Source organism: Globicephala melas, chromosome 8, assembly GCF_963455315.2.
Source record: "Globicephala melas chromosome 8, mGloMel1.2, whole genome shotgun sequence".
Lineage (NCBI taxonomy): Eukaryota > Metazoa > Chordata > Mammalia > Artiodactyla > Delphinidae > Globicephala > Globicephala melas.
The window spans coordinates 35,093,183-35,107,677 of record NC_083321.1 but is presented as its reverse complement, the minus strand read 5'-3'; the positions used below and the strand labels follow the sequence as shown (position 1 = coordinate 35,107,677).

At 41.8% G+C, this 14,495-nt stretch overlaps 1 protein-coding gene across 2 annotated transcripts in view; it reads left to right on the top strand.

Annotated features, from left to right (window-relative positions):
- Positions 1–14,495, top strand: part of NELL1 (neural EGFL like 1) — an 874,935-nt gene that overhangs the window by 406,551 nt on the left and 453,889 nt on the right. For both annotated transcript variants that reach the window (XM_030864871.2, XM_030864870.2), the window contains exon 13: positions 10,608–10,733. In XM_030864871.2, the coding sequence (XP_030720731.2) occupies positions 10,608–10,733 (126 nt within the window). The remainder of the gene's footprint in view (positions 1–10,607; positions 10,734–14,495) is intronic.

The following is a 14,495-nucleotide window of genomic DNA, read 5'->3' as shown; positions in this document are numbered from 1 at the left end:
GTTTGTGGATGCTCTCCAAGGTCAGAAAAACCAGCCTGGGAGAAAAAAAAAAAAATCATAGAGAGGTATCTTACAATGCTCTTCCGATGTCAGCTAAAAATTGGTGTGCTGTGATTCCCAGTGGCACAAAGAGATGTTACTTTATGACAGTATTTAATTCTGAAATTGAGCCCAGCAGGGGGAGAAAACATCTTAGCATGAATTTGCAAATATCTGACATAGCTGTATATGGGAAATACTTTTAAAATATCAGAAAATCCAACGATCTAACTTCTACCTTATGATGTATTTAACCCTGTGGGAGAAGACTTCTTTACTATGCATGGGATGACCAAAAGGTTATTTGAATTTTTAATCTGCAGATATTTGATCTGGCAGGCAACATGTTTGTTTGACACATATCTTGGAATATGATGTAAAAATTCATCTCACCAGGCAACAGAAATTGAAAGGGTTATTGTATTAGTCAGTTGGAGCTGTCATAACAAAGTGTCGTCGACTGGATGGCTTAAACAACGGAAATTTACTCACAGTTCTGGAGGCTGGAAGTCTGAGATTAGGGTGCCAGCAGGGTTGGGTTCTGGTGAGGGCTTTCTTCCTGACTTGCACATTGCTGCTTTCTCCCTGTGTCCTCACGTGGCAGAGAGAGAGTACGCTCTTTCATGTCTCTTCTTTAAAAGGCACTGATCTCATCAGGAGGGCACCACTCTCATGACCTTATCTAAACCTAATTACCCCACAAGCGCCCCATCTCCAAATGCCATCACATTGGAGGTTAGTGAATAAACATAATGAATTTGCTGGGGGAACATAACTCAGTCCATAGACGTTATATAGGAAGCTCCCTAGATTGTCTTATTTTTCTCTTCTCTTCTCTTTTCTTGTCTTACTTTCTCCTTTCTTTGCCTTCCTATATTGTCTTTACTTCCTGTCATGTTCTCTCTCTTCCCCTCCCTCCCTCCCTTCTCCTCCTCCTTCCTTCCTTGCCCATTTCCATCCTCCCTTCCATCCTCCTTCCTCTCTCTCTCTCTCTTCCCACCCCTCTCTCTTACACCCCCCTGTCCCCCAAAGCTCCTTGTGATAACATGCTTCAAGGCACAGACATTTTGGGGTTGAATCTGATAGGCAGATGTGTTTTGCTTGGTTCAAAATATTTGAAAAAAAAAAATGGAGGCACTATTTTAAAAAGTTAAATTAATACTAGGGTATGTAAATTCTCTAGAAAGATCAGAGATCTAGCCCACAGTCCCTGGGAGGCAATACTACAGAGTGATGAGTACAAACTCTGGAGTCAAGCTGCCTGAATTCACATCCCGGCAGTCCAGGTACGCCTCCTGGCTATGGGACCTTAGACAATTAACTGTCCATTCCTATGGCCCTAGTTTCTCATCTGTAAAGTGAAGATAACATTTCAAATTCTTCCACTGTCTTTCCGCCACTGAGGTTTAGTGTCATTTTCCATGTATCATTCGCCTTGCACAGTGTTTTTTACCTTGTAAGAGAAGAATCATTTCTTTGTTCTTGGAAGTAGAGAAGTGAAAACGATTGAGAGAGATTGGTAGAGTGAGGGAGGGAAGGGAGAGAAAGGTAGGTAGGTAGGGATTGATTTATATTTTAGGAAAAATAATATATACCTTATTTATTTGGGGGAAGGGGCATATTTTGCGCGTATATCTTCTACCTGGCTTCTGTTGGCATTTGGTTTATATTTCTGATTCCATAGGCATTTAATTTCTCTCCCCTTGCTTTAGGAAGAAAACAATAATTATAGAGAAGCACGGAACATTGGATAAAGCACTAACTCCAGAGTTAGAAGACCTTGATTCTGTTACCAGCTCACTGATTATCTGTGTACCTTTGGGCAAGTCAGAATTCTTCTCTAGGTCTTTATTTTCTCATTGAAAGAGGTCATAATAATTCATATCTTGTCTGCTTCACTGGATTTTTATAAGTTCAAATCAGAGACCATATAGGCCCTCACTTTACAAAATACCCAGTGTGACACAGTTGGGAGAGTACTGACAGTTCTAATATCAATCCCAGTGCCACCATGTTTTTATAACTCATGATTTCTGAAAAGTCAGGAGATTAAAGTCTGGTAGAATTCCTCTGCGAGTTATCTTGCTAGTCCCTGGAGGGCTTGTCCCGAGCTGTGCTTTTGTTTGAATGTCTGTTGCTAGTCCTGGCTGTTCTTCATTTTCTGGGGAGACGCCATCTCAGTTGAAACAGGTATCAAGGAACAGTGTGAAGGTTCAGGTCATCTTAGTAGTATTTTCTAGGACTTGTGTCTTGGAAAAGACATCTGGAACATCTTCAAGCTCATTGAAACAGGATGAAAGCGGGTGGCCCAGAATATAATGCTACGGAGGCAGGGTTTATGATGAATTGTGAGGACAGAAACACCTGAATGTGTCAAGAACTTTAGAACCAAGGAAGTCTTTAGATGCTCTCTGATCCAACTCACCATTTTATAAATGGGAAAACTGATGTCTAGAGAAGTGCCCAGTGCTAGGGTTAACTAATAGAAAGAGCAAGAATAGAGCTTGACTCTTGACTGTCAATCTAGCACTCGTGTCCAACAGTCAGAGTGGAAGAAGTGTGCTCTTTTTTTTTTTTTTGCGATACGCGGGCCTCTCACTGTTGTGGCCTCTCCCGTTGCGGAGCACAGGCTCTGGACGAGCAGGCTCAGTGGCCATGGCCCACGAGCCCAGCCATTCCGTGGCATGTGGAATCTTCCTGGACCGGGGCACGAACCCGTGTCCCCTACATTGGCAGGCGGACTCTCAACCACTACGCCACCAGGGAAGCCCCGAAGTGTGCTCTTGAAGTCACAGAAACCTGGGGTGAAATTGTAGGTGCTCTCCATTGTCGTTTCTGATGGCAGTCCATTGGATGGTTGGGGATAATGAAATGAGATGCACACAGTTCTAGGCACAGAGCACAGTCTCAATAAATATTGATTTTCTTTGTTTACTCTGTTTCTTTTTTAAATGTGCACAGGGAGTGGGGCATAACTTCTCCCCCTACTCCCCCCTCGCCCCACTCTCTGCATCCAACCCTCTCTGGGCTGCCTTTTTCTAGGAAATTCTTATGTAACTAGTCTGAGTAGATCACACTGTTTTATTTAGAGAATTCTTTGCATTTGCTTCTATCTTTGCTACCCAAGCTCTACACTCTAATTTAATGACGACGATGCCAAATTCAGCTCTGTTTGTTCTGAACAGTCTTGTGCAGATGGACGCTGGTGATATGTGAAGAATCATGCCACATCAGATTTCACTTGAAAGTCCATAGGCATACCTTCTTAAAACAAAAACAAACTACTTTATTTTCCTGGGAAGGGACATAAATCATGTATTTTTGTTACCCCAGAAGACCAACAGAGGACAAGCACTGATATTTCAAAGGTGACAAGCAATCTATAAGAAGGAATCACAATCTGAGCCCCATTATACTCCAGCTGATATATACTGCAGTGGGGTTTATAGGTGTTTCTCTAACAATATTTAATAAAAGACCCAGGCCCCTTTGTCACTAGTTTCTAATCCTACAGGGGGCCTTCAGTAGTCTTAAGCATCCTGAGTTAAGGTTGTATCAAGGGTTCCAGCTCAGAGCAGAATGCTATCACCTGTTTTGGGGTCCTGGATCTCTGGAGTCTAAAGTTTGAAAGTATTAGGATTTAATATAAAAGAGCCACAGAAGCGGTGATGCACAGTACAGCTTTACTATTTTAACAGAGAGTGTAATACGAAACAAATGTCATGAACAGTATTGCACATGGACATAGAATTTGGAGATCTGCCTGTTTCCATACACTTTGTGATGGCATCAGCCACGTGTAACATAGTCACAGGATCGAAAAGTTACGGAGGGCTAAAACTGGCCCAGTGAAATCAATGCCAACTTTGAAGGGAGACTGTGGATTCAAACCCAGGGTCTTAGGCTTACTGACTTTATGCCTTGGACAAGTGATCTAATAATCTCTGAGCCTTGGTTTCCTCATCTTGACATGGGAGTATCTATCTCCTATAGTAAGTAGTCAAGTGGAATAAATGGGGTGATGGGATGCTACCTGTGGAGTACCTAGCATAGTGTCTCATATGTTGAAATGACAGCTACTGGGTATTAACCAGGTGCTAGGGGCTGTTCCTAGTTTTACCTTTTGAGATTAGCAACTATTAGCCTCTTATTCATTTTGGTATCATACTGTGCTTAATGATGTGTTTTAAAATTTTTATCCATTCATCCTTCTGGTAGTCACCTTAACTGTGGTTCTTAGAAATTCTTGCTAGACTGATCCAAACCTTTAGATTGAGCCTGGCCTTCAGTGTGTTCAACTTCTCCTTTGAAGTTCAGTCTCAGACATTGCCTCTTCTTGCCTTCTGGCTTTTGGGTAAATATGAGACTGGAAAGGACCATTGCTTGAGAGAGGGACCTGCTTTAGGCAAAGCACCATCACCACTTGGGCAAAAGTCAGATGGCTTTTCAGGTTTATATTTAAAAACCTCATTGTGGGACTTCCCTGGTGGCACAGTGGTTAAGAATCACCTGACAATGCACGGGACACGGGTTTGAGCCCTGGTCGAGGAAGATCCCACATGCCTGCCGTGGAGCAACTAAGCCCGTGCGCCACAACTAGTGAGCCTGCACTCTAGAGCCTGCGAGCCACAACTACTGAGCCCGCATGTCACAACTACAAGCCCGTGCGCGTAGAGCCCGTGCTCTGCAACAAAGAGAAGCCACTGCAATGAGAAGCCCGTGCACCGCATCGAAGAGTAGCCCCCGCTCGCTGCAACTAGAGAAAGCCCGCACGCAGCAACGAAGACCCAATGCAGCCAAAAATAAATAAATAAATGTATATATTAAAAAAAAGAAAAAAAACCCTCATTGCTTTGGGCTCACTCAGTTTCTCTCTCTGAGCATCAGGTCATTCTTTAATTGGGGAGTTCTGTTTGTTTTTTTCTTTCTTTTTTTGGGGTAACTATTCATGACCTTTTAGGATCTTTTGTCTGTGAACAAAAAGCATTTGTCCTAGGCTCGTTTTGAAAAATCTCAGTTGTTTTCTATGTCTCAAGATTTTCTCAGGATATCCCAGGTCTCTGAAGATGTTAATTCTGTTTTGATTCTCTGCATAACCAGACTTGCTTGTGAAGCACTCTTGAATCCTCTTGAAACTGTCTCCAGGCTTGTGCCTTCCCCTGAGGATGGAGAGGCAATCTTTCTTAGGCAGATGTGTCTCCCCTCCATCCCCTGTCCCCATCCTCAAGCTAGGGGAATTGTCAGTTCCTTACTTTCTTCCATCCTCTTGTCTCAAGGGACCTAACCGATGACTCTAAACACTTTTTCTCTCCCTACCCTCATTTTTACCAGGCACTGATTTTTATATCTGCTGTTTGTGTGATAGAAGATAAGCAACAAAGATAAGGTTGTGACAGTTTAATTTCCTGGTACATTTGTCAACTTTTCTGCCTTACTTTGGTTCTTCCTCTTTCTGGACTGGTACCAGAGCATTATTAGATATGCAAGGGCTGGAATTACCAATGGTATGAATTGAAAACAAAAGCAACTCAAAGACACATCAGCAGAGTGGCAGGGATGTGTGGCCATGGGGTCCTAGGTGGCTCGCAGAGAGCAAGGGTTGGATAAACCTATGTGAGAAATTCTCTCTGGGGTTTCCTAACATCCCCTTTCTGATTTTTGAAAATATTTTTACTCAGGGCCTTGGCATCCTATGAAACAAGGAGATAGCTTAGCTGTTTGAATCAAAATAAACTTGTTATGGCCAGGTAACTCCTTCAAATCTAGATGAGGCAGACAGCTCTCAGCAGTTATGCAGTGGCCTGAGGGAGATGAGTCAGGAGTTTCTCTCTGGGAGGAGCTGACAAGGGTCCATGACAGAGAAACAGTCATTGCCATCAGCAGCCTGGTTGGCAGCTGTGGCCCATGGGTGGAAGATTGAATTGCCTCTGAGGCAAGTCCTGACTAGTTCAGTGTGGCTGCATCTCTGTGAGTAAAATACCAGTGTGACTTAGCCTTCAGCTGGCCCTGCTCCAATCCACTCTCTTCACTACAGCCGAGTGATATTTTGAGAACAGAAATTGGACTGTGTCACCACCGTGATTAAAGCCCAGGCTCCTTTACGTGGCCTCCAGGGCCCAGCAGGGTCTGGCCCAAGCTCATCTTTCCAATTTCTCTTCAACTAGGCAAAGTTCCCTCCTCTAACGAATTCTTCTTATTCTTCTCTATCTGGTATGTTACTCACCTCCCCTTCACCTGTTTCATTTCTATTTCAGGTCTTGGATGAGCAATCACTTCCGTAGAGAATCCTTCTCTGAACCTCTCAGACTAGGTCAAATCCCCATGAATTGATCTCACATTATCGGTAGAACATATAAGTTCTGCTCAGTGCCTTGCCAGGCTATGAGGTCCATGATGGAGTTTTGTTCATCACTCTGCCTCAAAGTGTAGTAGAGGGCTAATTAGTGTTCTTTGAACGTACAGACTAAATGGTCCTCTCCCTTTCTAACTCTGCAATGACAAAAAGTTTAGCCCCTGTAGTTTCCCTTCTGTTTCCTCACCTCCAATCTCTAAGCTGAATTTCTGTTCATCTTTCAAGGTCAAGCTTAATGATCTTCTTTGAGATGTTTCTCATGGTCATTCTTTGTACTAGTCAGAGTAGGCTCAGTGGCTTAAACTAACAAAAGCATATTTCTAGGTCATGAAACGTGTCCATCATGCTGGTCTGGTGACCTGCTCCTCATTCAGGGAGCCAGGCTGAAAGAGACTTCATCTCTGTGCTCCCACACTTTCCAAAAAAGAAAGAAGGAAATGCGTTAAGCCTGATGCTAGCCCTTAATCTTTCCACCCCGGGGTGGTATGCCCCTGCTCAGATTCATGCTTTGTCATATAGCCATGCTTAGTTTTGAAGAGGATGGGGAAGTACAGTTGTATTATGTGCCCAGGAAGAGGAAAACTGGTAATACTGGATGAACAGTACTAATGCTGACTAGCCCCCTCCTATACCTGGCTTTTCTTGGTGTCCTAGTCTCTCACTTACAATGATCGATTCTTCTCCTCTCACATAGTCATATGAAAGACCTTGTAATCAACGAAATCACCTTTGAACTCTTAATGTCAAGCACATTACTCTATAACTCCATCTCCTAGCTTTCCAGCTCACACGCTCCAGTACTCTCACTGGCATAGTTCCTTGCCTCCATCAGGATTCCTGCTGCTGTTAGGGTTCACTTAGGAAGCAAACTCTGAGATGGAGACTGGCATGCAGGAAGTTTGTTAGGGAGTGCTGTAGGGGTGAACATATATGGGGGAAGGGAAAGATACAGGATTGGGCAGAGGGCAGATTTAGCTCATCTCAGTGAGTTCTCTGAACCTGGGATAGTCCTTTACACTTATCTTGAGTTGGGGTAAAGGAGAACCAGCCTCCATTGAAGGTTGTCCTGAGGACGGCAGTGTAACTAAGGATAAGGCAGCTCGATTCAGTCAAGGACAGTTTTCCTAAAAGGCTAACAGCTGAAGATCGTTAGCAGGCGGTACTTCAGGCAGCCGGGGGAATAAGTTCTTCAGTTGTGAGGAGAGATCTGGGCAGTACATTTCAACTGTCTACATCCATCTTACTGTCATCACTTCTGTCCTTAATAGCTGAGGTTCCTTGGTATCTCATTATCATCAGCTCTTTTTTTTTGCAACCTCAGTTCCCTTATTTCTCTTTTTACCTATCCTGTTTGTTTAAAAACTCATCTCTGGGTACACCTAACTTTCCAAGTACCCTGCCCCTACCCCAGATATCTGGATGAGACAGGAAAAAAACACATGGCCATGCTGACTGCTCTCACTTAATATTTATGGCCACAAATCACACATGCCTCTGCAGCCACCTAGTATACTCTATAGTAAATTCTCTTTCCTTCTTTCCAAAATGATTATTTCATAACTTTTCCCCTTTCCTTAAACATCCGATACCTCCTTCCTCTCCTAGTTCTCTTTCTTCTCGTTTCACTGAGGAAATAAAAAAACAAGTAAAGGAGAACTACTTCATCTTTCCACCACCCAATATGCCAACTTATCTCCACCTCTTCCCTTATCTCTTGGTTTCATTCTTGTTGTGAAGATGACTTCCTCCATCTGTGGACTGGAACACAACTCCTCTTGCCTCCCCAGGACTTGACTTCTGCAAAGATCTGTTCTCTCTTCTATACTGTCAATTTTCTTCCCTAGTGTTGAATCATTCCCAATGGCGTGTAAACTCACTGTGATCTTTTCCATCACGAGAGAGTCTTTAAACAAGACTGTCTTTCATCATCGAGTCTCCCTAGAGTTACTGTTTCAGTTTTTCTTCTCTTGATGACAAAATATCTCAAAAAGTTTGCCTTGTTTCTCTGTCTCCTTCATCTTTCATTCTTTCTTTAATTGACTCCAGTCAGGCTTTGCCAGCCACTTTCCCCAAACTACTCTTACCAGGCCAAGGGCAGCAGTGAACTTCTTGCCAAATCCAATGGTTAATTCTCTTCCTATCTTATTCAACTTTCTCAGCATCACGTGACAAAACTGACCATTACTCCTTTCTTGAAACATTTTTCCTCTTGACTTTCATGATATCCACTCTTCTGTAAAGCAAAATTTCTTTTTATGGCCGAGTAATATTCCATTGTATATATGTGCCACATCTTCTTTATCCATTCATCTGTTGATGGACACTTAGGTTGCTTCCATGTCCTGGCTATTGTAAATAGAGCTGCAATGAACATTGTGGTACATGTCTCTTTTTGAATTATGGATTTCTCAGGGTATATGCCTAGTAGTGGGATTGCTGGGTCATATGGTAGTTCTATTTTTAGTTTTTTAAGGAATCTCCATACTGTTCTCCACAGTGGCTCTATGAATTTACATTCTCACCAACAGTGCAAGAGAGTTCCCTTTTCTCCACACCCTCTCCAGCATTTATTGTTTCTAGATTTTTTGATGATGGCCATTCTGACCATGTGAGGTGATATGTCATTGTAGTTTTGATTTGCATTTCTCTAATAATTAGTGATGTTGAGCATCCTTTCATGTATTTGTTGGTAATCTGATATATTCTTTGGAGAAATGTCTATTTAGGTCTTCTGCCCATTTTTGGATTGGGTTGTTTTTTTGTTATTGAGCTGCATGAGCTGCTTGTATATTTTGGAGATTAATCCTTTGTCAGTTGGTTCGTTTGCAAATATTTTCTCCCATTCTGAGGGTTGTCTTTTGGTCTTATTTATAGTTTCCTTTGCTGTGCAAAAGCTTTGAAGTTTCATTAGGTCCCATTTGTTTATTTTTGTTTTCATTTCCATTTCTCTAGGAGGTGGGTCAAAAAGGATCTTGCTGTGATTTATGTCATAGAGTGTTCTGCCTATGTTTTCCTCTAAGAGTTTTATAGTGTCCGGCCTTTCATTTAGGTCTTTAATCCATTTTGAGTTTATTTTTGTGTATGGTGGTAGGGAGTGTTCTAATTTCATTCTATTATATGTAGCTCTTCAGTTTTCCCAGCACCACTTATTGAAGAGGCTGTCTTTTCTCCATTGTATATTCTTGCCTCCTTTATCAAAGATAAGGTGACCATATGTGTGTGGGTTTATCTCTGGGCTTTCTGTCCTGTTCCATTGATCTATATTTCTGTTTTTGTGCCAGTACCATACTTTCTTGATGACTGTAGCTTTGTAGTATAGTCTGAAGTCTGGGAGCCTGATTCCTCCAGCTCCATTTTTCATTCTCAAGATTGCTTTGGCTATTCAGGGTCTTTTGTGTTTCCATACAAATTGTGAAATTTTTTGTTCTAGTTCTGTGAAAAATGCCATTGGTCGTTTGATAGGGATTGCATTGAATCTGTAGGTTGCTGTAAAGCCATTTTTGAAAACATAAATTCCAGAAAATACTAAACTCTTTACTTAAGGTTGTAGGTTATCTTAATTCTTACCATGAACTTTTTATGAGAAAGCAGTGGTGCTCTGATCTCCATTCCAAAGAGAAAAGATCTTTTTTGTTGAATCAGCCCATTATTCTTTGACATGGGATGCATCTCCAGGTTAAGGGGTGAAAGACATTAATTTGCATTAGACAGTAGCTACAGTCTGTATTCACAGTACAACGTGGGAGAAAGTGGCTACACCATCATTTTGTAACAGATGGATTAAAGCATGTGTTAGTAAGAAAAACAAGCAGAGAGGGGCTCGATTCCCTTTCTCTCTCTGATAAAAGCAACACCATGTACAGTGGACACCTAATAAATATTCATTGGTATCAATGCCTGGACACAGAACTCCTTGATTTTGGACATTTAAAACAAGCATCTTTCTTGGTTAGAGATTACTAATAACATATTCAGTCTTCATACTTAGGTTCTTCACTGTTGTGTCCCACCATGCATCTTTCTAGAAATATTTTCAGTTTAAGATGGGATCTTCTGCATCAGCTGAATTTGCACTTAAGCTTTTGTGTTTAACACATCTTGCTTTTTCTCTTGGCTTCAATGGGCATTCGCTTTTTCTAATTTCATTGTAAGATGATTACATTCCGGTTCAACCATCTGACTAACCGTGATATTGCTTCTTTTTTTTCTCCTTCAGATATTGATGAGTGTGCGGCTAAGATGCATTACTGTCATGCCAACACTGTGTGTGTCAACTTGCCTGGGTTATATCGCTGTGACTGTGTCCCAGGATACATTCGCGTGGATGACTTCTCTTGTACTGGTGAGCATTAAGAAGTTGCTTTTCTGATTCAGTCCTTCTCTGTGCCGTATCTGTGTCATTACATTTAGCTCTAAGTACACTAAGTACTATTTTCAACTAAGTAGTTCTTCTCTTGCATTATCTTATCATCAACTTTTTAGGAATGAAGTGATAATAAGAGAAATTTTGTCGGCCTAATTTATTTCCACTCCCAGTATTTCTGTCTCTGTGTGTGTGCGTGCGTGCATGGGTATATGATTTGAAATTGAAGACCCAGTTGCCTATGGTAACACTGAAGGACTTAGAGAGAGACATCAGTTCCAAATTGAGAAAAGTATCAAACTGTTTTCCTTCCATCAAGGTGAAATGTGTTTTTATGTGAGAAAATGTACTTTGTTCTCGTTGGGAAAGATAAGAGGTTAAATTTAAAGCAGGAGCGAGAGTATCTGGTGGGCACGGATTGGGTATATGGGAGCCAGTCAAGACTTTTCACTGACTTATGCTATTGTCAGTTTTGTCCCTCTTCTTCCCTTTATCACTGGGCTGTGAATACAAAACTGGAACTCCACGGACTGTGGTCACTGCCTCTGTGTGAGCAGTGCTGGCTTGGTGGGCATTTGGTTTGGGGTTCCATTATCATTCAAATCACGAACACAGAGACAGGAACAGTAAGTTGGTTAAGGGTGGTAGAAGATTCTGAGTCTTTCTTCTCTTGGATGAAACGTCTTTGAATGCCCAATCTGTAACCTATAAGGAAGGTGCTCCCTGAATACACGATTTCAGTCATGCTGTGTATTTCTCTGACTCTTGGCATCTTTCTCTTTGTCCTAATGACTGATATATAAAAAATGATTTCTTTTTAAACTAATTCATTTATTTTAATTTATTTAAAAAATTTTAAATTTATTTTCACTCACAGTGGAATTCCACTCTTAATATATTTTATTTTAATTTTATTTTTATTTTTTTTTAAATTTATTTATTTATTTATTTTTGGCTGCGTTAGGTCCTCACTGCTGCACGTGGGCTTGCTTTAGTTGTGGCGAGTGGGGGCTACTCTTCGTTGCGGTATGTGGGCTTCTCATTGCGGTGGCTTCTCTTGTTGTGGAGCATGGGCTCTAGGCGTGTGGGCTTCAGTAGTTGTGGCACGTGGGCTCAGTAGTTGTGGCACACGGGCTTAGTTGCTCCGCGGTATATGGGATCTTCCTGGGCTCGAACCCGTGTCCCCTGCACTGGCAGGTGGATTCTTAACCACTGCGCCACCAGGGAAGCCCCAATATATTTTATTTTGAATGGCCTTTTCAGAGGTGTAAAAAGTTATAAAAGTTTGAGAAGCATGTTTGTATGTCCAAATACTTTTGCCATTGATTGTTGTATATTTTTACGTTACTGTTCTTTGGCTAAAGGATTTCAGATTGATGCAAGATTCTGACTCCTGCAGTAGACCAAATATTGTTTACCTGTCTTTTATGTATTATTACAAAATTCCCAGAGAAAAAAGAGACTTCATAAACATTATGCTGTGATCCAAACATTTTAAGGGGGCAAAACTCTTTTGGACCTGTAAACAAATATAGTCTAAAAATCTGTGATATTACAGATGAGTCTTGTTCTGTTCTCAGTGGTCTGTCCAGGTCCTGACTTACGTTAACCCTAACATGAGGCAAAGGCAGTGGATCATCTCCCAACACGGAGGCACCGTATCATGCAACTCAGACCTGATTAAGGCACTGCTGGGTGGAAAGGCCTTGTTGAAATTATATCAGAATACGTAGCACCTGTGCTCTTATTTTCTTCACTGAAGGAGGAAGACAAGAGCTGGTGCTTGTTGAAAGCCTCTTAAGGACAGGTGCTCTGCCTGGTAGTTTGTACAGTGTATATGCAACCAGATGGAAAATGTAGTATTTTAAGAACTAGCTCCAGAGTTACTTTTAGAAAGAGAAATGTGTTGTTTGGAGTAAAAGGCAAGTGTATGATTATCAGTGGGTACACCATCCAAAAAAACAAAGAGTAAGTAGTTCTGCAGGGAAACTTTTTGTTTTGTTTGTGCATGTATTTTGTCTGAGAGAGAATAGAAAAGTTAGAACAAAAGAGAGAAATAAAAGAGGGAGGAGAGAGGAACCAGCCAGAGAGCAGAAGGCTGGGTGCTGTGGAGGACAGGGGTCAACGAAAACTGCTCAGTGAAAGGATGGCTGAAAGGACTTTTAAGGGTAGGAATATTTAGTGTGAGGGGTTTTGTTGTGGTGGTTTTGCTGTATAGTATGCAGGGCGAGTCTTCCTCATGACCCTCTAACTTTCAGCAAAATCTGCCACCTTGAAGACTGGGTGAGACCCTCCCCATTCTGACCCCAATGAATGCAGGTTAACATGAGGGACAGTGGGGAAATGGTACATGTGTGTATAGGATATTGTGACCTCAGGGGCAGAGGTAACCATTCCGATCCTTTCCCTGCCACCCAAAGTACACTTATACAGACATGAATGCAACAATCACAGTCACCACGGCCTCCTCTCAGGAGTGTCAGAAATCTCAGTGAGGGCTTTTGGACTGCCCCCATAGGTCATAGAATTGGGGATAAGATATTTTTCTTAAAAAAAAAACTTCCACTGATCCCAGAATTCTTCTTATATACTGCCCATTTTTCTGCTTCTGTTCATAGCCAGCGTCTTAATTGCATCGTCAGGGGTTACTGCCTTCCTTACATGTACTTGCCTAACACACCCTCTTCATCCACTCCACTAAGTCTTCCAGATGCACCATTCGACAGAGAGTACATTTATCAAGGTCAACCATGAGCTCCATTTTGTTCAGTCTAATCTTCTTACCTCTTGTGACCTCTCAGCAGCATTTAGCAAAGCTGACTACGTCTTCCTTTTTTAAGCACATTCTTTTATTCACTTCTGAGACAATGTATTTCCTGATTTTCCTTCTATGTCACCGATCACACCTTCCCAGTGTCCCTAGCTATTCTTCTCCCTCTGCTGATATCTTAAAGGTTACAGTACTGTAGAGCCCTGCCCTGGACCTTTTCCTCTTGTTCATCCATGTCGTCTTTTCAGATGCCTCCATTCAGTATGATGACATTACAGCATCTCTATGTTAATAACTCGTAAATTTCTATCCAGTTCCAGTCTTTCTCCTGAGCTTCTGAATCATATATTCAACTTGACATCTACACATAGGTATTTAATAGGCATTTCATATTAACATGTATGAGATAGAACTCTGGATTTCCTTCCATCCCCGCAAACCTCCTCCTCTTCCAATTTTCTGCATCTCAGCAAATGAAAGCACCATCTATCTAGTTTTTCAAGCCAGGAAGCTCCGGGTGATACTTGATTGCTTTCTTTCTCTTGTCCCTCCCTTTCAGTCTGTACATCAGACTTGTTGAATCTACCCTCCACACGCTGTCCTAAGTCCGTCCACTTCATCCATTTCCGTCCATATCCTCTACTACCAAACTACGAGACGTCCTCAGTGATTACCATTCTGGACCTGCTGCTCAGGCTTGCTCTACTGCAACTCTCTATTCACAGAGTGATGAGGGCAAACTTGTAAAACCAGGACTTTCTGAAGATCTCTTGTAGTTTTCCATTTCTCAGAAAATCAAGTTAATTCTCCTTATTTTGATTTAAAACCCTATGCGACTTTTTTCCTTTCTGCCTCTCTGACTTTATCTTGTACCATTTCCATCCTTGTCCTTTAGGAGGTGGCCACCCAAACTTTTGACTTTGTTTTTTTTTTATTCAACAGGCTTGTTCTGCCTTAGGACAGTTCTACCT